At 47.8% G+C, this 16891-nt stretch overlaps 1 protein-coding gene across 1 annotated transcript in view; it reads right to left on the bottom strand.

Annotated features, from left to right (window-relative positions):
- Positions 1 to 4814: 4814 nt before the first annotated feature.
- The window catches only part of TRIM71 (tripartite motif containing 71), a 58052-nt gene continuing 45975 nt past the window's right edge, over positions 4815 to 16891 (bottom strand). Inside the window, exons 2-4 of the mRNA XM_067755856.1 lie at positions 16025 to 16192; positions 9823 to 9957; positions 4815 to 6270 (exon numbers count right to left, since the gene is read on the bottom strand). Coding sequence (XP_067611957.1) covers positions 4819 to 6270; positions 9823 to 9957; positions 16025 to 16192 — 1755 coding nt within the window. The 3' untranslated portion in view covers positions 4815 to 4818. The remainder of the gene's footprint in view (positions 6271 to 9822; positions 9958 to 16024; positions 16193 to 16891) is intronic.

Genomic DNA, 16891 nt, shown 5'->3' with positions numbered 1-16891 from the left:
AAACAAAAATTAAGCGAGGGGGGAAGAGAGGTGGAGAGGCAATACAGTATATCATGGTAATGTGCTTCTCAACTTTATCAAGTATTTAATAAACAAGCAAAGGAAAAGAATAACCCGTCAAAGAACATGTTACCTTTGGTAGGGGGAAAAAAAAAAATCAAACACAAAAGAGCAACACACACACTTCACCATCACTGCTCAGTAAGACAGTGATTGCTGCAATGCCATGGTGAGGGACATCCTGCTGGGTCCAGAAAGGGTACAAATACAATCACGAGGTCTCAAGGATGTTCATTCCTTTCCAATAGGTGATGTTCCCAACTAGACCCTTAGAATTGCTCCTAAAAGGGTGTATTTTCAGACATTCAAAATACAGATATTTTTTCTCTTGAAGAGAAAAAAAAAAAAGACCTAAAGGTCTTCATTTGCAGATAAGTCCTCAAAAAGGTCAGATGAACCCGTGGTTTCAGAACACTGAACAACGTGGTAACGGTGTGCATAACTCCTGGTGGGGGAAAAAAGCCAGATTGGTAAGAAATACTTGGATTTATGACTACATTTGTCTGTATAGGACTATTTGGTTTCAAAGTTTCTTTTCCAAGGTCAATCAGACGCTTCTCCTGTGAGAAGTCAGTTCTGGGTTTATGAAAACATTTTCTTCTCGAGGTAGCTCTCCACTCCTACCCACTCCCCGGTGGATTAATACTATTCAGAGACCCGTCAGATACTAACATGAGGTAGATGACTTTCACCAAAAGTGAGGTAGAAACTAAACAAAAGCAGATGGTGTGGGATGGAGTGGTTGGTGTGTGTGTCCTGTGCCCTGGCCCACAGGCAGCCCGGCCCAGGGAGGCCAGAGCGCCTCAAGAGGGCCAGGCTCCATGATTCCATCACACGCAAGTACAAGACTATGACTTTTATACAGCCCCAGACTGTTGGAAACTCAGTAAGAGTGATGTTTTAAATAAATACTTTTTGGCACCATTGGATTTCTTCTTCTTCTTTTTTTAAACAGAAAAACAAGCCTATAACTTTGGCATATCTTTCACTATCTACCAGAACACAGCAATCTTAGAATCTTCCAAAGAGGAAGACGACACACATACAACAGTATTCTGCTGCTTCAAGCCCAGAAGACCTCCTGCCTCCGATCATTAAGCTTTGGCTTAACTAGAATAAAGCAGACTGAGCCAATCTCATGCTATTCTCTTACAGCCCCATTACAAAGTGCCTTCCATCTGGCAACTTTTTTTTGGCCCAGCGTGTAATTTAGATTCCGTTTATGGTACCCTTGTATGTGTTTCCCCGACTCCCCAAATAAGTTAGACTTAAAAGGGCATCCATCAATCAAAGAGTTAGTGCACTTGGGGGTACTGTTTGGGCCACTGGGCTCCAGCCAACTTGCATGCCACCTGCCAGCCACCACACAGCACAGGTTCTCAGACAGCATTGCTTCTCGTGACCAATTTCACAGAGGAATTATTTCAAAAACAAAAACAAAACCACCACAACGAAAAACAGTAACACTTCTGAAACGTTAAGTTGGTATCAACCAAAAGTGGCTTGTATCTGTGGGTTATTTAGATTTCCTTTAGCCATCTCAATATCCAAACCTATACATCCAAATCCAATTGGCATCTCAAACCATATACTGACCTTACACCTCACCCCACCCCCTGACCAGATCAGACATACCTGGGGACTATTGTCTCAATATCACATTTCCTCAAGAGAAACATTTTATCCTCCTCCCTCACAGCACCCAGGACCTTATCTTTTCACCACGTTAAAGACACCCTCTTTGACTCAATTCCTGCTACCCTAGCATCACCCCATAATGGGCAGGAGACACGCATTGATAAACACTTGTTATCTCTCACACTAGGGAGGTCCAAATGCTGGCTTTTCTCATCTCTCTTCCACACTGTACAAGAAGCACACTCTGGAGGTGCTTTGCACCAATCCCTGTGGGTCAGGAGTCAATCTGGGGCAGCCACAGATGGCAATATTTTAAAAACAAAAGCTTCCCAAGTGTGACCATGTTTCTCAAATGGCAGCGATGCACAACTTTGGGTGCAGAAAACGTAAGGAGACGTACCTTTTACAGAGAGTAAAGCGGCAGTTATCACCCAGAGACACGTTCATTTCAAGGAGGGGACCTGGTTGCCTTAAGCAGGCAAATTGAATAGTCTATTAAGCCCTAATCATTTTAGCCACATGTGGAAACCCTGGCTTTACAACCAGATCCACAAAAAAATGTTAAATAAGCAGCTCTGGTTGCTGCTACTCACCAAGGAAATTTCTCACTCAGGTTCCAATATTTCCCCACATATGGGGAAACTGGGAAGGAAAGGTTAAGAGTGAAGATGATGAAAATGAAGACAGAATAATCAAAGGTATTGACTACTGGAAATAGCTTAGCCATAATCATGACCTGAGTTTCTGAGAACATTTTAAAGAATTTAAGATACTTTTTTTTCCAATTAAAAAATTTTTTAATCATTTAAAACCAGTTGTCTTTGGTGTTTAAAGGGGGATTATTTAGGGGGCAGGGGGATTGAGAGGAGGAGGTTCAGCACCAAGTTATTCCAAAATAAAAAACAATTAAAAATGTTTAATTACGTGATCTCTTTACCAGTCAAAGAACTTCGAACTTAGGGGCAACATAAAAGGCAACTGAATAGGAATTAGAGATGGATTCACTATTAGAGAGGGAATGACTATTAAATTCTTCAATAAAAGAAGAAATGCTTTTCCATAACAAGATCCCCTGACACCTTCCCACCCTGAAACACAGCAGCTGGGCAACAGCAGTTTGAAACTACTTTCCAGTTTTTGGATCCTTTATTGCATGTGGTTCTCCTTTATGCAACAAGGTTTCCCCCATCTTGGTCACTCAGAAACCCCAGAACTAAAGCAATGGGAAGACACAGGGGACCATGAAGTGGTAAATTAAATGTCCAAAAGAGCTGGATGGGAAAAGCAGTTTGATTGGCTTGCTACACTGGTCCCCATCATCTCCTTCTTTTTTGGGGGGGGGGGATGACGAAAACAATCTATCCACTTGTTAGTCTGTTCGTTAAAAACTCTATCCATATTGCAGGAGGAATTTCTCTTAAATACAGGGATAGAAACTGATCTGTTAGTCTTCCAGTTTAAACAAGAAGTGTCCTGGAAGCCACTGCCATCTGAGAGCACCTCTTTCTCCTGTGGTGCTCTGGAATTTGGTTCTCATTTCAGTATTTGAAAGACAGTTAACGCCCAGAAGCACAAGGTTCTGCACCCAAGTCCAGCTTACGACAAACCCACCCTGTAAAGTGACGGATGCCATCCCATGTTTCTGCAGTGGGAGCCTGGCTTAATAAATTTTCATTCTTTGGTACCAAGATACAGGTTGAACAAGAGGTTTCAGTTCCTATACGTTTTTCCAGTTGGGGCAACGTGGTTTACAAATCCTTTACATTCAAAGGCCTTTAGGGGGAAAATTCACGTTTACCGTGCTCCGTGGCTTGGGAGCAGACCACTCTGTAAAAGTGACCCGAGAAGAGGGTGTGGGGATGGGCTGTTCCCATAAACTTGACTTTAAAACATTCTATTTCCCTGAACTTCCAAAGCAGGAAAAAATTGTGCTTTTAAAACAAAAGTTCATTCCTTTGTCTACTCTTCTTAGGAAAAGAAATGCCTAACATTAAGAGAACAACATTCAACTGCAGTCTGGGGGTCCCTTGCCTGTGTCTCATGCTCTCTGCTGACCAACTCAGCACACGCGTGCCCATCCACCCACTCAATGTCCACACGCCACATGCCTGAAAATCCTCTTTCTGAGAAGGAGGGTAATTTTCTTCTTCTACTTAATTCTTTATAACCAACAGCAAACTAAAAACACAACTTCTGAGAATACTTTTAATCAAAAATCCTGAACTACATTTATTTTTCAGAAACCAAAGTGTGAAAAGAAAAAGTTCTTTGGGAGGTGGTATAGCATTTTTACTATTTTGGTGTAAGGTGGCTTCACACCCACACATACATACACACGCGCACACACACACACACACTCCCTTAGAAGAAACAAAGATTGCATACCCTAAGATAGGAATGGTCTGCTTTTCTTGGCTAGCAAGCCACAGCCACTTCTTCTAGGAATAAGAAAAGATACTGATGTTGAACGGGTTGAGAAACACACTGAGGTATAAAAGAACACAGGAAGTTCACTGTTGCAGCATTAAAAAAAAAAAAAAAGATTTTTCCCAAAAAGGTCAAGATCACCACACAGCCTAACCCCATAAACACAGTATTCTCAAGAACACAAATACTCTACAATTAAGCATCTTAAATCCCATTTTTCCACGTTTTATAGTTTTTTTTTCTTTTTAACTTAGTAGTTTTCTCGTGTTTGCTTGGCTCAATCTACAGAATGCACCCCACCGCACACATCCAGCACCCTCCCAGCCACAGAGATGCTAGGCTTGTGCATGTCACGCCCCACGGAGGGGAGAGGAAACGTGAACTCCACTGAGCGAGGGTGGGAGGGCAGAGGGCCTGTTGGAGAAGGAAATGTAAAGGTTTCTGAGGTAGATAGAGATCATCACTTCACAGGCTCAATCCCTGCAGAAAAGATACGTACATTCATCTGTAAAAAAATAAAGATGAGGTAGGACATAAGCAATGTTGTACTTTTCTTGTTGTCTTTAAACAAAATTAAAAAAAAAAAAAAAAAAGGAATTTCCCTGAGACGGTTTCTTCTTTTGAATTTCAAAAGGGGGAGAGAGAGAGAGACGTACACACGCGCACCCCAAACACAGAAGCCTAGGAATGTGATTAGAAGATGAGGATTCGATTGTTGCCAAAGTCCACCACGACAATCATCCCATCCGGCGTGACAGCGATGCCGGAGGGCCGGTCCATCTGCCCAAAGCCACTGCCCTGAGCGCCAAACTTGCACAGGAAGCTGCCGTTGGACTCGAACATCTGCACCCGGTGGTTCCTGGAATCGGCCACGATGATGCGCCCCTCCTGGTCCACGGCCACGCCCTGTGGGCGCAGGAATTGCCCATTGGCAGTGCCCTCTGAGCCCAGGAAGCGGGCCGACTGGCAGTCTGGGTGAATGACCAGGAGCCGGTGGTTGTTGAAGTCGGTGACCACCAAGTGGCCCTCGTGGTTGAAAGCCACCCCCCTCGGGGAGTCAAAGTGCTTCCAGAGAGCCCCCTCGAAGCCATACTTATTCAGGAAGACCCCATCGGGCCCGAACAGCTGGATCCGGTGGTTCCGCGTGTCGGAGACCAGGATCTTGCCCTCGGAATTCACCGCCACATCCCAAGGGTAGTTAAATTGCCCGTTTTTGGTGCCCTTCTCACCGAACTTGAGGAGGAACTGGCCCTCAAAGGTGAAGATCTGGATGCGATGATTGTCCTTGTCGGCCACCACGATCCTGCGGGAGGTGTCACAGGCTACGCCGGCAGGCCGGTCAAACTGCCCAGGCCGGGAGCCCAGAGTGCCGAACTTGTGGTGGAAGGCGCCGCAGGGCTTGAACACCTGGATGCGATTGTTGCTGCGGTCAGCGACCACGATGTAGCCCTCCTTGTCCACGCTCACGCCCCAGGGCCGGCACAGCTTGCCATCGCTGTCGCCCTCACTGCCGAAGCTCAGGCCTGGGAGCCCGATGCCCACGTAGCTGCGGCCGGACTTGACCACCACCTTGAAGGGGCTGTTCTCGATGTGCTGGTTGCACAGGGTGACCGATACCAGGTGCTCGCCCTCCAGCTGCGGCCGGTAGCTCACGACGTATGTCCCGTTCTGCTGGTCGCTCACCTCCGCACCAAACAGGTTGCCGTCAGGGCCCAGGACCACAGCCGACATGAGGTCGCCTCCTGAGAGGCGGGGCTCCCCGTCATGGTCGTAGCCGATGACAGTGAAGGAGGCCACCTTGCCCTGGAGGGCCCGCTTGAGGCCGTCGCCCGTGGCCTTGGTGAGCGGCGCGAAGGCCCCGCTGCTGACAAAGCCGAAGGACTTGATGGCGAGGTAGAGGGCCTGGTCAGGGGGTGTGAACATGACCCGGTCGTCCTCCTGGGGCTGCAGGAGGCTGCGCACGGTCTTGAGCTCCTGCACCTGCGCCAGCATGCGGTCTCGGGCCAGCAGGATGTCCAGCGCCCGCCCCTCCTCCAGGACCTGCTGCACGGCGCTGATGGTGCTCTCCAGCTTGTTGAGGTTTTGCCGCAGCTTCTCCACCTGCAGGTACAGGGACTTGGCTTTCACCTGGCGGATTTTCTCTACCTGGAGGGAAAGGTGAGAGCCAGGAGAGAGGACACAGAGGCTTAGAACCAAGACAGAAAACAACACATCGGCTGACATACTCATAACTGAGGGAAACCTCACACCGAGGGAGGGTCTGCATTCCCCCAAAGTGGCAAAATCCAAAGACAGAGGAGGCTGGGGAACTGTCCCTGATCACAGGAGATGACTACAGAGACCTGACAACTAAACGCCAACAACTGATCCTGGATTGGGAGGACACTGCCATTAAACACACTATTGGTGGGATGTCCCTGATGGTCCAGTGGTTAGGACTCTGTGCTTCCACTGCAGGGGGTGTGGGTTCGATCCCTGGTCAGGGAACTAAGATCTTACAAGCCGTGCATGGCCAAAAAAACCTCAAAGCAAACCAAACCAAAGCAAACCAAACCAACCAACCAACCAACCAAACAAAAACACCAACCCACTATTGGTGAAATGTGACTACAGACTCAGGATTAGGTACTGGTGTTGTATCAAGATTCGACTTCCTGGTTTTGATTAACTGTGATTAAGAGAATATCCTTGCTCAGAGGAAATAAACTGAAACATTTAGGTGTAAAGGGGCAGTGTCTCCAACACTCCAACTTACTGTCAAATCACACACACACACTCACCTATTGAAAGAGAATGATGAAAATGGGACAAGATGTAAATAATCAGTGAATCTGGGTAAAGGATACAAGGGGCTCTTTTATTATTCCTGCAAATTTTCTCTCAGTTAGAAATTAAATAGAAGTTAGAAACAGCCGTGTAACAAAGAAACGTTTACTGAGCACCTACACTGTGCCAGGTGCTGGAGATACATGTGGCCCATAGAAAACATGGGCCCCGCCCCACTGAGCTTAGAGTTTAAAGCAACAGATACTAAGCAAGCAAAGAAATACTGCAAGACAATTTCAGACAGTGCTGGGGTTAGAGGGTAGAAAAAGAGTGTGACAGACAGTGACGAGGGAGGCCTGATTTAGACAGAGGGTTGTCAGGGACAGGTGGCCTTGAACGTGGAGAAAAAAGTGGCAGAAAGGGGACCAGAGGAAGGATAGACCAACGGACTGTACTACAAGGCTGGTCATGCACTCCCAACACACTGAATCGAAAATGCTCCTACGTACAGAGGGCCTAAAGTCTCCTGAAGGATATTTCTCTTTCAGCCTCTCTCTCAGCATAAACACACACACACACACACACACGTAATCAGAGACAGAAAGCCTGTGTGCGGAGAGAATAAAATGAAGGATTTGGCGAGGATCACAAACCTGGCTCTTTCCTTGTCCCGTTTTCTCTCTTCACAGGGGTTAGAAATCTTCATCATGGAGCCTGAGAAGTCCCACACCCCAAATTTGGAGATACCAACTTTTTAGCAACTGTTGGCCTGTATTATTTCCAAAGGGGCCTCTAAATTCAAAACACCGTGATGTGTAAACACGGGTTCTGACCTGCTTCGGACTCAGATCACACTACTAGGGAACGTGGGATTTTTGTCTGCCTGATCAGTCAGTTCTCCATTCTTTTGCAGGAAATAACTCAGTCCTCTAAGTTTAAGTGGTTTCCTCTGAAAAGAACAGATCAGTCGCCCAGCCAGTGCGTGCTGTTTTGCAGAGAGGACCATGACTTCTGAGTCCTTGACCGATTTGAAAGCCACAGAAAGTCTACTTCAGAATAAGGGTCCACTGTTGGAAGGGCTGGATTTTAATCCGATTTTCCCGTGGGGGGTGGATAACATGATTCTGGACCTGATTCATGTGTATTCATCTGTCCACTCTGGAAGGATGTGTGTGTGCAGAGAAGCCCGTGTGGGGACAGATCAAAGAGAAGCTCTGTCGTTTGGTTTTGCACTGGGCCAAACCTCTCGGCCTCGATTCTGATCCCTCAACCGGATAGTTGCAGCTACCCGCCAAGAGGCAGCCATGTCCACTGGAAATGCACAAGCTACAAGAAAGGACATGCATCCAGATACCTATAACTAGGTCACCCAGCACTCAAGTTATCTCCAATAACCAGGATGCAAGAAAAAAAACAACGCCACTGTGTAACAAGGAGGTGCCCAGACAGAGCCAGGCAAGAGGGAGCAGAAAAATCAGTGATTAGTGAAGAAGAAGGGGGACTCCCACAGGATCTGGGGCGTGGTACCCCAGCAAAAAAAGCAAGCACAAATGGGACTAAGGCGTGTCCAGAATGAGCAGGCTGATTTTGGATTTATCCAAGAATGAGTTTTTAGGCAAGTAAAAACAAAACTGATAACATGAATAAGAGACTGACTGTCCTTCCCAATTTGCTTCTCCTACGGTAAAAAAAAAAACGTGCTCTCTATTCCTCCTGAAAGAGAACTGCCTTGAGAGAGGTCCTCAGCCCCACCGGAGGGAGGGTAACTAAGGTGAGATCTGCAGAAACCCCTGCACACAAAGGCCTTTTCATCAGCAGATCCAGCAGAGCAAGTTTGTGGCAGAGTTCACCACAGAGCTCTCAGGTTGCAAGGAGGGGGCCCCTTTCAGTTATAATTAACATTCGTGGGTGGCATGGGACTGGCAGACCTTGGGGACATCGGAGGGTCTGAAAACTGTGTCAGGCCCACAAAGGTGCCTGAACAAATCATGTGAATTAAATCTTGGACTGTTTCCATCCAAGGACTCTTCTCTTCTGTCAAAAGGCAGTAGAGAGTCAGAAGAAGCAGAAAGCAGCTAGATACAGAGCTAACTCAAAGGAAGAGGCAATGCAAAAGCCCACACAGCCTTCCCAAAGGCCAATACAATTTACTCTTTTAGGGGACAGGAAATTGGCGAGGATCACTTTCAGAAATCGACATGCGGTCCCCACCATCAATATAGTTTGCAGTGAGCCAAACAAGCACCACACACTCAAACACACCCGTTCACATCAGCTCTGTATAGTCTTGCTTCTGGGTTCAGAGAAGGTGATCCCAGTTGAACTGGCGTGAGGTACTGGCCCCTCTTAGGCACGCTGCCCTCTTCTACCTGAGTGAGAGCGCAAGATCAGAGAAGAAAATGCTGCGGGGGATGTGGGCGGGGCGAGTCATCCCTCCAGCTGATTTTATCTAAACAGCACACCAGCGCGCTCAGCTCAGCGCTCTTTCCGGCTCCAACAGGAAGAAAGGGCACTCGCTCACTGCCCCCACAAGTGGAAAACTGGTTTTCCACAAGGGGTCAGGAAGTCCAAACAGCCGGGACACCAAAACTAAGGACGTGTGTTAGCAGCCTGCTTTCCTAACAGCAGTCTCCATTGTACTCCCTTCTTTCTGCTTCCACCTGAGTGCCTGCAATAGAAAACTTGAGACTCTGTCCAGTCTCGGGGACCTGACTGCTTCTGAAAAGGCTTCTTGTCGTCTTACTGCTCGGAGGGGGACCCCTGCATCTTTCTGCAGACAAACTTAGGAGAAAACTACCAAGTGTTCTAAACTCAGAGCCGGGATCCAGGGTGTGACATCAGCATGCTGTCACCCTGCTGTAGTTCAGAGGCTGTGCCGGCCACCGAGGAGCCCAAGGGTGGGGTGGGCGTGCAACACCCCCCCCACGTTACCTTCCACAGCAGCTCACACTCCCGCTCCTCCAGGGCCTTCTTGTGTCTCGCAGTCACGGCTTTGACCTCCGACTGTACCACTTTTGCCTTCATCTCCACCTGCTCTGCCACCGTCTGGGCCTGCTCGATGCTCAGCTGGAAAACCAAAAACAATCTCAGAGCAAGAGAAGTACCTTCCCTCCTCACACGCAACACTTAAGGCTGCTTTCTTCAGCCCCGAAAAACTAACGCTTTAGGCCCCCAACCCAGACCTCGAGGTCCACGTCCTTGGAAAGAAAGCAGGCACTGGGGGAGAGAAGGGCATCTGTTTGACATGTAACTGAAGGAGCTGCTTGGCAAGGGCTGCATTTCTTTGTATAAGAAATGGCACCTACAAAGTGAATGTCAGGACTATTAAGAGATAGTCTGACACAGTGAAACCAGTGTAGCTGGGTCACAGCCCAAAACAGACTGGGGATCAGATGTGAAATGTTCTACTGCAGATGCACGAGCAACTTTCCACAGACTTTCCGGCCAGGCTCCCCACCTGGGGGAAATCTCGCAGGCTGGGCACATCCCTCGGGAGAAGGTGTGCAACAGGCTGCAGCCCAGCTCAGAACTAACACCAAGTGCAAACTGGGAAACAGTGTCTGATGCACCTGAGAAGCCCTGCCTATGGCCAGAGACCACCTCTGCACCCCCAGGGCCCAACCCTGTACCATCAGCCCCCGTAAATCAGCCCGTTTAATCAGACGTATGATTGTTCATAAAAAATTAATCCAGACAGAGGCCTGGTGTTTTCATGAATATTACATGATGTGCCTTGAAAAGCCACAAGGATTGGAGACACTGAGGTATTAAATCAGGGAGTTCAAACTGATTGCTAACGCTGCAACAGGCTTCAGAGCAGGTGTCCCAGATCAGGAGGGACCCAGGGAAGCCTCAAGGGTTTAGAACCTGCCTGGGTTCAGGAATCAGCTACAGGTGACCAGTCTTCTGTGTGCCCTGCAGAGAACGATTTCTGGGACACGAAACACATCTAAGGCGGGCACAGTCCTGGACAAGCCAGGCCGGATGGTCATCCTAGGGCTCAGGAAACCCAGGTTCAAATCCTAGCTCCACCTCCTACCAGTTCAGACAAGCTCCTGCCCTTCTCCAACTTCGGAGTGAAAGTGAGAAAAATGCAGGACAATATATGGGAAGAGCTGAGTCCAGCCCCTGGTCATCCTCTCCCCTCATCCTACTTAGCTCGCATCATACAGATAGGCCTATTCACACTTCCTACCTTGTTTTGTTTTTAAATTGTAGTAATAAAATACAGGCAGCATAAAATGTCCCATGAGTGACATTCAGCACATGCAATGTGGTGCAGTCACCACCATCTGGCTCCAGAACACCTCTACCCAAAACGAAGCTTCCCACGCCTGTGAAGCAGTCACTCTCCATCTCCCCTCCCTCTCCCCCACGGCATGCATAACCTACAGTCTCTACAGACGTGTCTATCCTGGATATTTCACACAAATGGAATCAAACAATACATGACCAGCCTTATTTTCATGCATATGCTCCCAGCTAATCAGCTATGACTCATTCAGTCACTTACAACTGGGACCCCTAACTGACCACCTTTCTCGCTCTCAGTCTGATGACACCTGCTCACTGCACTCCCTGCCCCCATCCCCGTGAGGCCTAAGGATCCACTGAGCGGATAGGAGCTGGCACCTGGCCGATCTGGGTGGCTCACAGTTTGGCCTGGGATGCTTTCTCTTCCAAAGTCACCCTAAAATCTCAAAACCTAGCTCAGATGCCACTTCTTCTCTAAAATCGGAAGTAAAGGACATCTATCCACAGTGTTTCCGTTCCATCTTTACTATCCTGTCCCAAGTGTCATTACAGACTGAACTAAGGTGGGCCAGGTACACAGTGCACGGTACTTAGCACTGGGTTCTAACAGGAACAATCTATACATTTTATACTTGCTCGTGTCTACGGCCATAAACCGTGTCCTATCAAAGCACTACATAACTGCACTGGGTTAAATATCGTCCTGCCAAACTTCAGGCGTGCCTGCAACTTCAGAACGTGGTTAAGATGAGGTCATATTGGACTAGGGGAAGTCCTAAATGCAGTGACTGATATCCCATAGGGCCATGTGAGGATGGAGGCAGAAAATGGAAGTAAGGCAAGTACAAGCCAAGACGTGCAGACCACGACCTGCAAGAAGAAGCGAGGAAAGGTTCTTCCTTAGAGGCTTCACGTGGAGCACAGCCCTGCTGACACCTTGATTTCTGACTTCTATCCTCCAGAATCGTGAGAAAACAAATTCCTATTGTTTTAAGTTACCCAGTTTATAGCAGCCCTAGGAAACTAATACAGTAGCCAACAAGTTGAAATAGATGGCTGTATCCAAATTACCCGAAACACAAAAAAGTTAGACTGACGGGCTTCCCTGGTGGCGCAGTGGTGGAAAGCCCGCCTGCCGATGCAGGGGACACGGGTTCGTGCCCCGGTCCGGGAAGATCCCACATGCCGCGGAGCGGCTGGGCCCGTGAGCCATGGCCGCTGAGCCTGTGCGTCCAGAGCCTGTGCTCCGCAACGGGAGAGGCCACGACAGTGAGAGGCCCGCGTACCGCAAAAAAAAAAAAAAAAAAGTTAGACTGACGGATCAAATAAGTGTGCATGTAAGCAGATACCATAACAGGGTGTCTCGGGCTGTCTGTCAGGATTAATTCAGGAGAAGAGAAACCTCACTAGACATTTAAGCAGAGACGATTTAATACAGGGAATTTGGTTAAACGGGAAGCGGGGAACTGCTAATGCAAAGGGCACACTGATGATTAAGACAGACTGCAGTAACTGCAGTCAGTAGCTACTACCCCTTGGGCTCAGAGAACAAAGAAAGTAGGGGTTACCAGGACCCAGAAGTATGGGGGAGGGGCACTCCAGGCCCGGCTCATTCTGGGAGTGGCAAAAGCTAGAAACTGGAACCAACTTCTGCTGCCAGGGTAAAAAAATACTGCTGATAAGAACAGGAAGTCAAAAGGAAGAAGCAAGTCCCTTCTCCCCACTTCCAGGCACGTGGTTTGAAATGAACACTGCAGCCCCAGCCTCACACTGCACGACTGTGAAAGGGTAGGTTGGTAGGTTATTAACCGGTACACCCTGTTTTCAGATGTGTTGGTTATTAATTAGCACAGAGCTGGTATCCACATCAGTGCCTGACTGAGGCAACCAAGCCTACGTCCACAACATTTCTTTAACGCTTCCTCGATGGAAAGCAAAGGCCACAAACTGCCTTCTATTTATATTAACATCATATTACTTGACCAAACTGAATTTCCACTAAAATCAGAAGATATGGAAATAACAGGTACACATTCCTACAGGGCAAGAACTGGCCGGAGAGCAATGACCATCCCCTCTGCATGCACAGCCAGTGTCTGCTCGCCGCCTACCCTCCTAGCCAGGCGTAGCCAGGCTGCTCCTACTGTTTCCTCCTAGGTCCCTAGCAGGCCCTTGTGTTAACTCCCATCCTATGACAGGAACTATTTCTTCCATTTTCCAAATAGGTCAAAGGGGAGCAAAGCTCTGGCTATAATTTGAGTCATTCCCATTCCTAGAGTCATAAAAGTCCTATGTGAAGAGACCAAATGGAGCTTTCCTCTCCAAATCCTACACAACACCCCGGCAAGCACTGCATTCCAAGACATGCAGACCAGGACCTGCTTAACTAGTTCCCATTATCTAAGCAGGGCATTTGAAGGACGCCAAGAGGCAGGTGGATTGGGGGAAAACGGCAGTGGGTAAAAGGGCTGGGGAAACTCTGAAAACAGAAACATTTGCAAGAAAGAAGGAGAAGGAAAGAAAGGAAGCAAAAAGGGAGGAAGGGAGGGTGGGTCACCTAACAAGCATGGGGGCTTGAGAAAAAATGTTAACTTCAAATGTTAACAGATTCAATCAAACACTCGAAGTTGAGGCAAGTCAGTGATGCCATTTGACTGCTGAGTGGTGGCCACTTAGTACTGAGGAGGAGTCTGAGGCCAAATCTGGGTTTCACAGGGAAGGGTGCAGAAAGTGATTAGTGATGTCTGCCATGGAGAACAGTGGTGGCCTGATGACAGGTATTTAAAGTGTCCTGATAGAAGATACTAGAGAATGCAAGTGTCACCCATAAGCTCAAAGGCCACCATACCGGTACCAGATGGGGGAATTACTGTAGTTCACTCTAAAATGTAATTTTTATCACATTTAATATCTTTGAAACTGTGATTCATCTTAACACTGTCAGTGGGCTTTTTCCCTTTGTTAGCTGTATATAAAATAAATGTGCATATCTTACAGTTAATGGCATCTTAAATGTGATGAAAGAAATACAAGTAACGAATCAAGGCTGTCTTACATGGAGAGCAACTATATTCCTGACCCAAACTCTGGATGTCCCCCGGGGAATCTGTGCACCTTTATGAAATCCTCTAATTACATAAGTGACCAAAATGTTGTATTTTCGTCAAGAGTGAAAGTGACTTGGTATCAGATTACTTGACTCATCAGAAAGATCACTTCAGTATCACACATAGGAATGCTGATAGCTGCTGAGAAACTTATTAAAATCCTAAACCACCTGCCCACCCTAGAACACACGATTGATTCTTTACCATTTCCAAGAAGTCTTATGTTAAAAATAATTCATGTATTCAAATACTCGTTCTAAACAGTTTCCTACTCGATTACTTTTTAAAATATTTTTCTATCTATCTATCTATTTATGGCTGTGTTGGATCTTCGTTGCTGTGCGCAGGCTTTCTCTAGTTGCGGCGAGTGGGGGCTATACTTCATTGCAGTGCGCAGGCTTCTCATTGCAGTGGCTTCTCTTTTTGCGGAGCACGGGCTTCAGCAGTTGTGGCACGTGGGCTCAGTAGTTGTGGCTTGCGGGCTCAGTTGCTCCACAGCATGTGGGATCTTCCTGGACCAGGGATCGAACCCGTGTCCCCTATACTGGCAGGAGGATTCTTAACTACTGCACCACCAGGGAAGTCCTCCTATTCAATTGCCACTCGAAGATTAGCAATGTTTCTTTTTCTTCCCCCATAAATTTATTTATTTATTATTGGCTGTGGTGGGTTTTCAATGCTGCGCGCGGGCTTTCTCTAGTTGCAGGGAGCAGGGGCTACTCTTGACTGTGGTGTGCGGGCTTCTCATTGCAGTGGCTTCTCTTGTTGCAGAGCACAGGCTCTAGGTGTGCAGACTTCAGTAGTTGTGGCTCGCAGGCTCTAGAGCGCAGGCTCAGTAGTTATGATGCACGGGCTTAGCTGTTCTGCGGTATGTGGGATCTTCCCGGACCAGGGCTTGAACCCGTGTCCCCTGTACTGGCAGGTGGATTCTTAACCATTGCGCTACCAGGGAAGTCCTAGCAATGTTTCTTGACTTTTAAGCTTATCCTACCAGATGAGGGAAACAACCTATGATTTTTTTGTCTTCCTAAAACCTTGTCACCTGGATCAGGCAAGAAGATTCAAAAATTAAGGCACACTATTACCTGCCTATGTAAGAGAACTTCACTATATCTCAGAGTTACACGTGTCCCTTCCTAGCCCCAAAGGGATGGAAATTCAACAGAAACAAGGGTCTAAATTACCAGGACGTCTAATGCTTCCAATAGAATAGAATAAAATAGCATGGCATAGCACAGCAATAGCTAATGCTTCCAATAAAACTAAATTAAAAATAAATAAGTAAATAACCATGGCATGACCTTTATTTATCACCCAAGAAAGAGTCTGAGATTCAACCTTAAATAAAATTTCCCAAGCTCACTTATTTCTCACCTATAAACAAATCTGAGTAGCAAGGTGAGCACCCAGTCTTTCTAGAGTCCTGACTGAACACCCTAATATCCACTTGGATTTGGGGAGGCGGCTGGATGGCAAACAGGCAGCTGATGTGAAGGGGTCCAGCCAGGGTATCTGGAAGAAGCCCTGACCGGCCAGTAACTCCAGCCACATCACTGTCATCTTCACCATACTGTGAGGTCTCCGTGCACTGCCCACCCCCATGTGACTGCTGCTGCATGGGTGTCACATGAGCTCATGTGGGTCGTTGTCCCATGACCTCCAGACACTGGAGTCTGCCCAATAATCTACACATGCCATCTGAAAGGGAGTGGTAAAGGTTTTATACGCAAGAAAGAACCAGGGAAACAGGTGAAGGGTGGGGAGGGACTGACCTGGATGGCCTGGCGGCCCTGCTGGGCATCAGCCAGCAGCTGGATGGTGAGCGCCCGTGAGTCCTGCAGCGCCTCCTGGAGGTAGACGAAGCTGTGGCCGCCGTGCCGGCCCACAGTACACTCTCGGCAGATGGGCACTGAGCACGTGTCACAGTACAGGTGCAGCACCTGGGGACCAGAGAGGGCCAGGTGTTAATGACAAGGGGGTGGGTGGCGGGGTGCTCTGGATCTCAGGACCCCACAATAAACAAGCACACCGCATAGGGAGCGGGATACCCGCAGGCGACTGTGAGGACAACTTGCTCCGCCCATCCCCACCCAAAGAAAAACAACCAACACACTCGTTCTACTCCAGTTCCATTCACAACCACAACTGAGACACCGCAAAGGCAAAGATGAAACAAAATGATCCTCCAAGGACTTCCCTGGGGGTCCAGTGCTTAAGACTCTGCGCTTCCACTACAGGGGGCATGGGTTCGATCCCTGCTTGGGGAGCTAAGATTCCGCATGCCGCTCAGTGTGGCCGGAAAAAAACAGATTAAAAAAATAAAATGTGCTGCTCATCAATTGACCTTAGTAAATGACAATAATTATACAGTCATATGAATAAAACTATTTAAAACAAAAGAAAACAATCATCCTCCATAAGAGATTTCCCTGTATCTGAGATTAATTACCCAGAAAGGTTCCAAGATTGTCTCCCTGGTCTGAGATTGGTGGCCGGAATGAAAGGATAAATCGACAAGTTCCTCTTGCCACCCCACGCTCTGGGGTGGAAACCAGGCTGGGGGCCAGGATCAATCCCCCTCACACGGCAGTTGGCTGCCACCGTCCCCCCATCAAGGACACAAGCACACCCAAGGCACT

This window comes from Pseudorca crassidens, chromosome 10, assembly GCF_039906515.1.
Source record: "Pseudorca crassidens isolate mPseCra1 chromosome 10, mPseCra1.hap1, whole genome shotgun sequence".
Taxonomy (NCBI): domain Eukaryota; kingdom Metazoa; phylum Chordata; class Mammalia; order Artiodactyla; family Delphinidae; genus Pseudorca; species Pseudorca crassidens.
The sequence above is the reverse complement of the archived record's forward strand: the minus strand, read 5'-3'. Positions and strand labels throughout refer to the sequence as shown.